General features: G+C 37.4%; 1 protein-coding gene and 1 long non-coding RNA gene across 2 annotated transcripts; one reads left to right on the plus strand and one right to left on the minus strand.

Moving 5' to 3' along the window:
- Positions 1–3,897: 3,897 nt before the first annotated feature.
- On the minus strand, positions 3,898–4,890 carry LOC107925355 (uncharacterized). The gene is made up of 2 exons (XR_001691956.2): positions 4,472–4,890; positions 3,898–4,183 (listed from the first exon to the last, which is right to left on the minus strand). It is a non-coding gene; the product is annotated as an uncharacterized lncRNA (long non-coding RNA).
- A 6,629-nt stretch (positions 4,891–11,519) lies between these two features.
- On the plus strand, positions 11,520–12,851 carry LOC107925388 (uncharacterized). The gene has a single exon (XM_016856052.2). It carries the CDS (start codon positions 11,520–11,522, stop codon positions 12,849–12,851), a length of 1,332 nt encoding a protein of 443 aa, XP_016711541.2.
- Positions 12,852–13,468: the final 617 nt, after the last annotated feature.

The raw sequence follows: 13,468 nt of genomic DNA on the forward strand, positions 1-13,468 counted from the left end.
AACAGAGGAACGTACGATCGCGCCATAACCAAGTTTCGCCATTCAGGAACACCAAAACTGATTTTGCCTCGAACCCCGATCTCGAGCCCCAATATGAAGCATTCGGCTCGTCATCACACCACCTGAAGCCTAAGCCCGAGCCCAATTTCCTCCATCATTTGAGGATATTTTTTGTGACGACCCTAAGCCTCAACATTCGACATGGTCTGGATCGTCCTCATACCATTCGGAGCTCGATCGAGAAGCACATACACCTACTACTGAGAATATTTTTCCATCGACACCTCCGGTCATGCAATACCCCTTAACTCCCGATTATGTTGTATATGATTATACTACTTTTCTAAGTACACCGAGCGAGACACCAGAGGCCGAATCAAGCAATTAACAAACGTCTCAGCAAGGTGCACGACATAGTCGACGGAGGCATCCGGACCGTTACACACTAGCGCTGAGGACGTCACCGAGATCAGTAAATATTTACTTTATTTTGTAATTATTCTATTTTTAATATTAGTTTAACTTCTCTAAAATAATTATTTGTTTGAATAAATGACTTCAAAATATTTAATAAAAAATATATAATTCGAATAAGTAATAATACACGACAATTTAAATTTACAGACACAATAAAATGCAAACATTCTACAATATTAATACAAAAAAATATAAAATTCAAACAAAAATAATACCCACTAAATTAAATTTAAACACCCAACAAACTACAAACACATGGGTAAAATTAATACACGAAAATTTTAAATTCAAACTACATATAATACGGATTAAATTAAATTTGCAGATACAAAAAAATACAAACATTCTAAGAAATTAATACACGAAAATATAAAAAAGAAACCTTAAATCCTAAACAACTACATTAAATTTATAGATGTAAAAAAATACAAACATTCTAAGAAATTAATATACAAAAATATAAAAATGAAATCTTAAATCCTAAACAACTACATTAAATTTAAAAATATAAAAAAATACAAACATTCTAAGAAATTAATACACGAAAATAAAAAATGAAACCTTAAATCCTAAACAACTACATTAAATTTACAGGTGTAAAAAAAATACAAACATTCTAAAGAAATAATACAATTATTTTGAATAGTAGTTTCTTCACAATTAGTCATCTTCTGCTTGAATGAAGTCTACGTTGCATCAATACCCCACTTATAAGTTTTGGAATAAACGCTATGGCACCATAGATAATATTCATCTGCATCGGACATCTCGGTTAGCCATCTATGGCGCAGAAAGTCATCCAATCCTTAATGGTATAACCTTTGGGGTGGATATGATAGTATATAATTCAATCCCTAAATTCGGTTGTACATTACGAAAAACTCTTACTACAATCCACTTCAAAAAACTCATTTGACGATATACTACAAAACACTCTCATTTTGATGGTTCTCTCAAAAAGAATTTTCTCATCCATTTACACTATCACAACCCAAATCACCCACTATATATAAGGTTTGGTGTCGGCCATCTATGTTCCAAAATAAGAAAAAATAATTTTTTTTAATGTGATAAACTTCGTGCCGGCCGTCGTTGTCCCAAAATTAAAAAAAAAGATTTCGAGACCCGAAAAAGGTGGTGCCAGCCATCAGTGTCCCAAAGTAAAAAAAATGCATTGGGAGGCAAAAAATGTACTTGGTGTCGGTCATGTGGTGCCAACCATCAGTGTCCCAAAGTAAAAAAAAATGCATTTGGAGGCGAAAATGTACTTGGTACCGGCCATTACATGGCCAACACCCAAATTTTTTTTTTTAAATATACTAAAGTCGGCCATCAATGTTCCAAAATAAAAAAAAATGCATTGGGAGCTGAAACTTGTACTTGGTGCCAGCCATTACATAGCTAACACCTCGAAAAAAAATTTATATGCACTGGTGCCAGCAATCAGTGTTCCAAAAAAATTTGCATTGGGAGCCTAAATTGTACTTAAATTTTTTTTAAATACACTGGTGCCGATCATTAGTGCTCCAAAAAAATGCATTGGGAGCCAAAATTTTACAATTTTTTTTAAAATACATTGGTGTCGACCATCAGTGTCCCAAAGTAAAAAAAAAGTGTCTTGGGAAGCAAAAATTGTACATGGTGCCGGCTATCTACTAGCCAGCACAATTTTTTAATGTGTCTGGTGTCAGTCATTAAGTGGCCAGGACCAATTTTTTTTAAAATATTGATATTTTTGTATACTAGTATGATACGATTTAAAAAAAAGAAACTCTGGTGCTGGCCATTGGGTTCCTAAACTCAAAAATTTTTTTTTAAAGCCTGACACAATCATTAAGCAATCATGAGGCCAAAACACTAGGTAGTGCCGGCCATTGGGTTCCCAAAACCCAAATTTACTGTTCATTTCAAGTAATTTTAGTGAATATTTTTGAACCAGGGTCATTTTTGTAAATATTAATTTTTTTTGGATTAGATGAGTAAAATAGCTGCCTTCCAAAGTCTATTTAAGACAATTATTGTTGATGATGAAATATGAGGAAACAATGGGGATTAATATGTAGAATCAAATTTTCCCTAACACCTATCCCAATATACTAGTCCAGAGCCTAAACAAAAGTGCCTTAATTACTAAGTTTCCCAGATTTTTCTTTTCTTGATTTTCCTGCTATTTCTGTTTTTTGTAGTCCAAGATCACAAATCTGATTGTAAATTTTAGTAGAAAAACACTAAAAAGTTCTATCATTCAGCAGTGTCTAGCGCGGTTTTCTTACAGTTTCTGATTGCAACTCTTGTTTATCCTTTTTTCTTTCTGCTATTCCAAAGTCAATGTCTTAACTAGCAATGTTTCATAAAACCGAAGTTTTTGGAATAAGTTCGGATCGGCCGAAACATCGATTTGGGACATATGGTTCAACCAATTCACTTATAAATAAATACGTATTAATTGAATGGAGTTGAAAAATTGATTAAACTAAGTTTTTTTATTTATGTAAATTTTTAATAATTTATTTAATCAGTCTGGACTAATTTTGTAACAACCCTCAGTCGTGATACGAGAAATTAAAGATATACTTCAACGTCCTTGAATGATTCATGTTACACATGTATTCAGAGAGGGTAACTGAGTCATCGATGGACTGGCAACAACGACATTTTCAAGACCTCTAGGCCCAGATAAAATTTTTCAAAGGCTACATAATGACTGCTCTAGAATGATTTGGCCTCGTCTAGTCTAGTTATGGCTTTATCCTTCTTATTGTCCAAAAAATGATAATATATATATATATCTATATTTGTAAAAATATCCTTTCCAACTCATTATATTGGATTTATTTTTTCGTTAAAGATGTGATAAGTTTTTGTACTCTTTGTAAATTTAGAATTTAGTACCTGTATTTTTATTTCTAGGAGTTTAGTCCTTCTACTTTTCAATTTTCAAAATTTATGTCAACTGTTAACCTGTTAAAATTATTTTGTTACATTCAGATTCATTCCAATGTCATTTTTTTTAGTTATATTGCTATTAAGTGAGTTTTTTTTTATTACAAAATATCACACCAACAAACTTAACAACAACAATTAGACTTGAACTTTGAAAAATAAAATGATTAAATTCATAAAAATAAAAATATAGGAACTAAATTCTAAATTTTTGAATAATATAATGACTTCTGAAATATTTTAATTTATTTTTTATGTTGGTAGAAAAATAGATGATTAAATTATGGTAAAGAGATTAAATGTAAATTTTGGGAGTAAAATATGAGAAAAGGATAAGTTTAGAAAATTCCAAAGAGGCCAACCTTGTCCTATCTAGCACATATTCGCGCGATGCGTGCCAAAAATAAAAACCCATGTAACATGTAGTAGGCCAAATTTTCCCGGGCCCACTAGAAACCCAAATATATAATAAATAAATAAATAAATAAATTTGTATATTAAAAACCCAACAAATATTATAACAGTCCATTAATGTCCTATCAAGCCCAAAGACCCAAAACAGTCCCTCTAGCCCAAATCTAGTGGCCCAATACTTAAAATGAACCTAAGTGGCCCAAAAGACTTCAGCAACCTTAGGTCATCCCTCTCTCATTTGCGCCGCAACCCTCTGCAGCCTCCAGGCACCGTACGTCGCCTCCAGCAACCACGCCAAGCCTCCGTACGCCAGCATGGCTCCCGTACACACGCCAGCACGCACCCATACCTACAAGAAGACAAACAAACACAACAACAAATGAAAATAAAAGAAAATATTGTATTTTTTATCGATTTGATTTTCCTTTTTTTTCTTCTTCGGCTATAAAGCCGAAAGTTCCATCCTTGTAATCGTTTACACATGCAAAAAGGCAATACAAGAAAAGAAAAGACCACCTATATTCGAAGGTGATTTTTCGATTTATATTTGCGGGCGTTCCTCTTTTTTTCTTTCGATTGTTCTTTGTTTTGTGTTTTTTTTCTCGAAAGTAAATAAAGCGAAGAGGAGGGGACTTACCTTCGCGTATGAGCCATCGGAGACCACATCTCCTTCGCTAAAAATCGAAATCGGAGAAGGGATTTCAGGGGCCGAAATCGATAGCCTTTAGGCCAAGGTTCCAAGCGAGAGGCGCACATGCGGTTCTCCCCTGTTCGCAGTGGTGGCGGTTGGACGGCACGGATCCTTGGATTCGGCCGAGTGGAGAAGGGGGCGTATGGCTTCCTTTTGCTTTTGGTTCTAAAAGAACCAAGAATCTTAGTCTTAGGGTTTTCTTTTTAGTTTTAAGGACAGACACAAAACGGTACTATTTAGAGTCTGTTTGGTGGCTCAAACACAGTGTCGTTTAAGCTAAATCATCTCGACCCGACCCGATGGTTCCTATGACCCGTGTGTTTTGGGCGGTAAGGGTTTTATTGCACTATCAGTCCTTCCCCTTTTACATTGGGTGCAAATCGGCTCTTATTCGTATTGTGTTTTTTAAAATTCGGCCCAGTTGTTTGCGCGTGTTTGCATTTTGGTCCATGCCTCAGTGCTGCGTTTTGGGGTCTGGATTATTTCCAGACTTGAGCCATGCGCCTTCATACACGTTACACACTGGTCCTCTTTTTTAATAGTTCATTGCTTCATAATTTCCCCTTTTCATTTTTATTCTATTTTAATTGGATTTCCTTCTAATTTATTTTATGGTCCATCATTTTTAAAATACATTCAACATCTTTTGATTTTCGTTATTTGCTTTTTTTGTGTTTTAAATTAATTTAATGATTTTCTTTTGTTTCTTTTTTAATCGCCATCATAATGTCTCCATATTATCATACACATAGATGTATATATATTTTATGATAAAATTAATGTATTTTCATACATATAATGACTTTTGACTCTATCCTCGTATTTTAATATATATTTTTTGTTATTCAAGTATACTTTGTATATATGTTTTACATAAGATTTAAGTTATTTTATATTCACTTATATAAGTACATGTATTTGATTCATGTACATTACTAAACCTATACATATTATCATTTTCTATATAAATTTACACGTATTTACATGTATATATATACGTACTAACACATTTATTACTTTAATAGATTTTTTATTTTAAAATGCTTTTCTTTGTGATTTATCAAATATTTTCTTTATGTATATATGAAATAATTTTAGAAACTCTTTCAATTAAAATCATTATTATTTTTTTGTTTCTTTATATTACAATGCTTTTGTATTTTATATAACCTATCATTTAAATGTTTTAATATAGGGGTGTGTATAATTTTTAGATTATTTTAAAAATTTATATATCTTATCATTAATCTCATGTTCTTTTTATAATAAACTTGCATGTACATATGTTTCATAAATCTATTTTGCGCATCTTTATCCTTCTTTTGCATCATATTTTATCTAAATTATCATATACTTTGTCAACTTTTAAATGAATTTTTGTTTAAATTATTTTACATATGATTTAATTCAAACTTTCATTTTCTAATCTATTTCAATAGTTATGTATGTTCCTAGTTTCTATTCAAGCTTGTCAACTTATATAGCACGAGTTTATTAATCTTATACCACTTTGACTTCTAAATTCCATTTTATTTTGCGTATGCTCTATTAGTTGTTTTATATATATGTATATTCCTTGCATGGTATCCATCTTATTGAATTGTTAATTACTCATCGTACATGATTGAAATTAGGCTATAATTTCTAGATTATTTATATTCAATTGCTTGTTCTACTAGTTGATTAATATCTTCATTCGTTAAGCATTGTATCTCGTATGTGCATATTACCTCATTCATCATTTTCCATTTGATTTTTGAAATGTGGTTTAATAAAATTCAAATCTTTATAATTAATTTCGTCTCATTTCAAAAATGCATTAATATGTTTTAAGCTAGTTTTATAAGTATCCATTTAAAAATTCTTTAAAACGAAGGTGAAATCCGATATTTGGCAATTCGCGGAATAGTGCCCTAACGTGTTGGGTTGTAATTTCGCGTTTGCTCAAAATAATCGAATATCCCTTCAAGATTTCACTCATGCCTTTTAAAAATTCTTTAAAACGAAGGTGACGTGCGATATTTAGAAATTCGCGGAATCGTGCCCTAACGTGCTGGGTTGCAATTTCTCGGTTGCTTAAAATAATCAAATATTCCTTCAAAATTTCATTCATGTCTTCTAATTTTTTTTTAAAACGAAAGCAATATTCGGCGTTTGACAATTCAAGAATCATGCGCTATCGTGCTGGGTTGTGATCTCTCGTTTTCTCAAAACAATTGAATATTTCTTTATATTCTCACTCATGTTTATTAAAAACACTTTAAAACGAAGACGATGTTCAATGTTTGGCGATTTGAGAATCGTGCCCTATCGCGGTGGGTTGCGCTTTTTCATTAGTTCGAAACAATTGAAGATCCCTTCAGAATTTCACTCACATTTTCTAAAGACTCTTAAAAATGAAAGCAATGTTCGATATTTGGCAATTCGAGGAATAGTGCCCTATTGTGCTGGGTTGCAATCTCTCGTTTGTTCAAAATAATCGAATATCTCTTTGGAATTTCACTCATATTTTCTAAGGCGAGGCAATGTCCAATGTTTGGAAACTCGATGAATCGTGCCCTACTGTGTTGGGTTTCGATTTTTCGTTGGATCAAATAGCTGGGCATCCTTTTGTAATTTTCAAATCTTAAACTTTCAGATGTCGAAACAAGAAAGTTTTTGGTAACCAACTCAGGTTACTCGCATGTTATTAAAAAGAACCACATTTCAAAAACTCTTTTATTTTAGACATAAGGACAATATCTAATCGATTTGGTACCAATTTTGGGCGTAGTGAGGGTGCTAATCTTTCCTCATACGTAACTGACTCCCGAGCCCGTTTTCTCGTATTTCCGTAGACCAGGATCGTTGTTTTAGTAAACCAAAATGTTTTATTGAAATAAGTAAATCCTTAGGTGACCCGATCACACCAAGACAAAGGATCAGTGGCGACTCCATGTTTTGTTTTTCCAAAAGTCAACCCCCCGTATTTTCATTAAATTTAAAATTTTAAAATTTTAAAATATTTGAAAAAGGGATGGTTTCGACAGCTTGGCGACTCCGCTGGGGACTGGTTGAGAGTCGAGCCATAACAATCGATTATTTACTGTCCTTTTGTTAAAGACCGAAAATTTATTTTAAAAAAAAATCATGTATCTTTCAATTGCATTGGATTGTATGTTTGTTTTGGTGCGGGTCTTGTAGAATAGTACTGCATTTCATTACATGACCGCTGTGGTCACACCTTCTAAGTGGGAGTAAGAAACTACGCTTTCGTGAGGTTTCATCTTCGCATGGGCTAGTGGATTGCTTCCGGGGTACACCCGTACTTATGATTCGTGAGATTTTCATCTCCGTATGGTCATAGGGAAATGTATCCCCCCGAACCAAACTCGATCTATATGAGCCTATAATGGGTGAGGATTAAGAAATCTGCTGGTTCGGGTACCCTTACTCTAGAACCGAGCCACATGTAGAAAGTCCTTAGGAGCTATCCTTGGGTGGAGCCGCGTCAAGCCCTAGTACTTACCCATATATGCGTTATAATCATCGTTTATGTGCTTGCATTCTATCGCTATTATTTGATACTAACCGATGTTTTGTTTTGATTGTCTTTTTTGCATGACATTGCATACTAAAGGAGCTGTTAATCCGTATTTAATTACTAAGTTAGAAAGTTTGACATGGAGAATGAATTTCTTAGTAAAGTCGAGGATAATGCGGCCGTTCGTGCATGGTCAGAGAGGCTACAATCAGAAAAAGGGGATAGCTTGGCAGAAGGGTATGTATCGAAGCTGCAGGATTTCACTCGCGTCAATGTAGTACAGAATGAGCTGCAAGAGTTGAGAGACATTTGGGCTAGTTGGGATGAAGGGATCAAGCAGTTGTTTTACCAAAGCTATGGTGACATATCCTACCTGCTAGACATTAGAGTGGATAAGCATTTGTTCCGAGCCTTGGTGCAGTTTTGGAATTCTGCGTACAAGTGTTTCACTTTTGAAGAAGTGGATTTGGTACCTACCATGGAGGAATACACTGCTTTGCTCAGGTGTCCAAAAATTTAGGTCCGGAAGACTTACGCCAGGGTTTTTAGCAGTCAAACTTTCGTGAAGAAACTGATAAGTATTTCTGGGATGAGCGAGCCTTGGGTCACTACTCGGATTCAGCAAAAAGGAGATAGCAAATGTATCCCTTGGGAGAATTTGCAAGATTTGATCTTGACGCATCCAGACGAAAGAAAGAGGGTCGACGTCTTTGCCTTAAGCATATACGGATTAGTGATTTTTCCTAAGGCTTTGAGGCACGTGGACGAAGTGGTGATTGACTTGTTCGATCGCCTTGAAAAAGGAATCACACCGGTACCGGCGATATTGGCAGAAACGTTCAGATCTTTGAGCTCATATCGGAAGTCAGGCGAATGACGGTTCATTGGATGCGCACAACTATTGATGGCATGGTTTCACGGGCACTTTTGGAAGGTAGACAAGGTTTCCTATTGGGTCTTTTCCGAGGGTTAATCCCCGTTAAAAGAAGAGGCAGCTATACCAAGGAGAGAGGATATTTTGGAGGAGAAGTGGATAGACATTCTTCAGAACCTCAAGGAGGGAGATATCAAGTGGAGAGCTTATTGGATGGTTCCTGATATGATCATGTACCGATGTGGTAACTTTTATTGGGTGCCGTTGTTAGGAATTTGGGGAGCTACCGGGTATACTCCACTGCTAGCCTTGAGACAATATAAATCGAGGCAGTTTGTACCCACGACCTATGGACTTTCTCAGAGTGAATTCTCGTTTAAAGGTGCTACTATAAGAAGAGAGTTCGGGAGTTATTGGATGCTTGGAAGCAAACTTGTTGGATGAAAAGGTTAGCCGTCGGTTCCATGGTAACGCCCGAGTATAGCGAGCGGTTTAAGAAGAGGATTAATGATAATATTCCTAGGCCAAGCTTTGAGAATGCTCGACCTATCAGGGAACAATTACAAGTCGCCCCATCGGAATTGGAAATTATAAGGCAAGATTTCAAGAAGAAGAGTTTGGAGCTTGGGAAGAAGATCGAACAATTGGAGGAAGAGAAGATGCACCTAAGATTAGACGCTGATGTTCAAAGGTCAGAGGCTGAGAAGTGGAGAAAAGGAAAAACTAAGGCCGAAGAGGACCTAGATAGCTTGAAGACAGACTACAAGAAGCTACGCTTATCTATGAGGACTGCAGGTTTAGGTAAAACTTCCAAACAATGGCGCCATGAAATTTGAGAAGAAAAAGCCAATGCCGACGGGTGGGAAAGGAAATTCCGAGAAGCTCAAGCACGGAACGAAGATTTGGAGAAGAGTCTGTCGGAAAGCAAAAATGAGCGAGGGGAATTAAAAGCTAGAGTGGCAGAACTCGAGAAGTCTCTACATCAGTACCGAAACCGCAACACCGCAATAGAGTTGAGGGCGAGCTTGAACAAGATAGAAGAAATGAAAGGAAGAATAGAAGAGTTAGAGGCGTCACTGCAAAACTGTGAAATGCGGATCCAGTTTTTCAAGGCAAACGAGGATCGTTGGAAAGGGCAGCTTCACCATGCGCAAGACCAAGTTAGAAATAGAGATTACCTTATGGGGGAAGCCATAACCCAGATTCGGGAGGTAGCGAACTACTTGCAAACTTTAACGGTTCAAGCAGACACACTGAGCGTGAAGTATGAGTTGGAGTCGGATCGCGGACAAGAGTTGGCCTCGTTGCTTAGAAAAATTAGGACTTTGAGTGTTAGAGTGAAATTTTATTTGTAACTCAACTTTATGTAAAAGATTTTATTTTCAAGTGAAATTTTCTAAGGGTAATTGAATCAAAATTGATGCCTCCTTTGCATTCATGTATTTGCATTGCATCATATCATTATGCATTAAAGGCCACAAGAGTTTTCTAATTAATTAATTAAAAATTATTTCAGTAACCTGGAAACCAACGAAAACCAACCAACCACACACCCCTACGGTACAAGGAAAAAATCAATGGATAAGAGACTCGAGAAATTGGGGCAAATACAAAAGGACATGCAAGACCAAATGCAGTCTTAGATGCAAGAGAAGCTAGCCAAGATTCAACGAGAGATGAAGGAGCAAATGATGGAGTCCTAGAGAGAAATGATGTCCCAGTTATCCAAATTGCTGTTGGGAGGAATGGATAAGGGAAAGGGCCCCATGGACCAAGTTGAGGGAACTAATGAGGATCTCTAATACCCCTCTGGCTTTACTCCGAAGCCTATACCAATGAAGCTCGAGATTAACCTACAAAAACCATCAGTCACAATCATGCCCCAGCAAGTTCAGGCTGGAGCTTCAATTCCGATGAGCTTCCAAGCCGGCTCAGGCTCTAACTTTGTCAACAACCCGAACTATCCACCCGTTCCCGATTTGGATGAAGTTGCTGAAGAAAAAAAGGCGATGATGGATTAGCAAAAACAATTAGAAGAATGGTGTAGATGGCTTAAGGAGAAATTCAAAGCCATAGAGAGCACAGATCACCATCAAGGGATTGATGCCAAGGACCTGAGTTTGGTCCCAGATTTAGTTCTTCCCCCCAAATTCAAAATACCCGAGTTCGAGAAATACAATGGAACAAAATGCCTTGAAGCCCACATCACTATGTTCTGCAAGCGAATGACGGGATATGTTAACAATGACCAGCTATTAATCCACTGCTTTCAAGATAGTCTGGTCGAAGCAGCGTCTAAGTGGTACAACCAATTAAGCCACTCTAAAATTAACTCGTGGAAGGACCTGGCCCAGGCCTTTATGAAGCAATACAATCATGTGACGGACATGACCCCTGACAGAATCACTCTCCAGAACATGGAGAAGAAATCGAATGAAAGCTTCAGACAGTACGCACAAAGATGGAGAGAGGTGGCCATACAAGTTCAGCCACCACTTCTAGAAAAGGAGACGACGATACTCTTTATAAACACCTTGAAGGCCCCTTTTATCACTCATATGTTGGGAAACGCCACCAAAAGCTTCTCCGACATAGTGATGACGGGGGAAATGATCGAAAATACTGTGAGGAGCGGTAAGATAGAATATAGAGAGAGTGCCAAGAAGTTGCCCCCGAGGAAAAGAAACAATGAAGTGAACAACACGAGCACATTCAACAAGAATCAGTCCAAGTCATTCACCGTAAATCAACCCAAGACGGTGACCTCCAATCAGCAAAGCTTTGTAAGACAAGAATCCAACGCGAGGGAGAACACAGAAAGGCCACAATTCACCCCTATACCCATGACGTATAGGGAGTTGTACCAGAACCTGTTCAATGCTCATGTGGTGTCCCCTTTCTACCTGAAGCCACTGCAGCCCCCGTATCCCAAATGGTATAACACAAACTCCCAATGTGAATACCACGTGGGAATCACAGGGCACTCTATCAAAAACTGCGCTGCGTTTAAGAAATTAGTCGAAAAACTCATTAAGATGGGGATCGTGAGATTTGATGACCCAGCCACACCCAATGTAGTAGGAAACCCACTCCCCAATCATACCGACCAAGGAGTGAATAGGATAAGTGAAGGTAGGAACAAGAAGACCAAGTATAAGGTGGTAGAAGTTAGGACCCTGTTGAGGCGGGTATGGAAGGAGATGGCCAAGAGAGGATTGATCGCGTTGGATTTGAGGGAAGGATTGGAAGAAGAGAGAAACTACTGTGAGTTTCACGACGAGGTGGGGCATGAAATCCAAGATTGCGTGAAGTTCAAAGCCTTAGTGCAAAACATGATGAACAATAAGGAAATTAAGTTTTATGAAGAAGCCAAAAACCTTGTAGAGGGAGATATATACGCATCGGAGGGAGAATCGAAGGCGCGGAATCAAACATCTAACTGCTCTGTGGTCATCATATCAAGACCCAAAAATAATAAAGCTGAAGTACAAATGCCACCAAGGTTTATAATCCAAAGACCTGCAGTCTTCCTCTACAAAGACAGTAAAAAGGTCCCATGGAACTATGATTGTAATGTGACGATGCCCGAAAAGGAGAGCCCAATTGACGCTTCAAGAGGGGATCAAGACAGGGGTTCTTATACACGTAGCGAGAGACGTTATGATACGGCGAATGAGGAGGCACCGCCCACAAAAAGAAAAGCCCAGGTGGTTGAGGAAATGAAAGGAAAAGCAACCAAACCTGTTAACGAGCCAGTTAACGAAGAGGAGGCCAATGATTTTTTAAAATTCCTAAAGCATAGCGAATACAATGTGGTAGAACAGCTACGTAAACAACCAGCCCGTATCTCGGTGCTGGCCTTACTTCTAAGCTCGAAAGTTCATCGTGGCGCTAATGAAGGTCTTAAACAAGACATATGTTGCCAATGATATCTTCGTTAACAAGCTGGACCATTTGGTGAGCAATATAAGTGCCGAAAATTATATTTTTTAATGACGACGAGATACCACCCGGAGGCATGGGGTCGACTAAAGCTCTGCATATCACCACACGCTGTAAAGGGTATACGCTGCCAGGCGTACTGATCGACAATGGATCGGCTTTGAACGTCCTGCCATTGACCACGCTGAACAGATTACCTATAGACAGCTCTTACATGAATGAGTGCCAGAACATCGTGAAGGCATTCGATGGCACGGAGAGAAAGGTGATGGGTAGAATCGAGGTACCTCTTCGGATCGGGCCAAACACGTATGAGGTGGATTTCCTCGTAATGGATATCAAGACCTCATACAATTGCTTGTTGGGGAGGCCCTGGATACATTCAGCTGGGGCAGTGCCTTCCTCGTTGCCTCAAAAATTGAAGCTAGTATTGGAGGGGAGGTTGATAACGATCAAGGCTGAGGAGGATATTATTGCAACTGTGAGCAATAATGCACCCTATTTGGAGACAGATGACGAAGCAATCAAATGCTCATTTTGATATTTGGAATTTGTTAATGCGATATTCATCGCCGAGGGAAGCAAAATTCTAGTGCCGAAATTG

The sequence above is a fragment of the Gossypium hirsutum genome, chromosome A01 (assembly GCF_007990345.1).
Source record: "Gossypium hirsutum isolate 1008001.06 chromosome A01, Gossypium_hirsutum_v2.1, whole genome shotgun sequence".
Classification (NCBI taxonomy): Eukaryota; Viridiplantae; Streptophyta; class Magnoliopsida; order Malvales; family Malvaceae; genus Gossypium; species Gossypium hirsutum.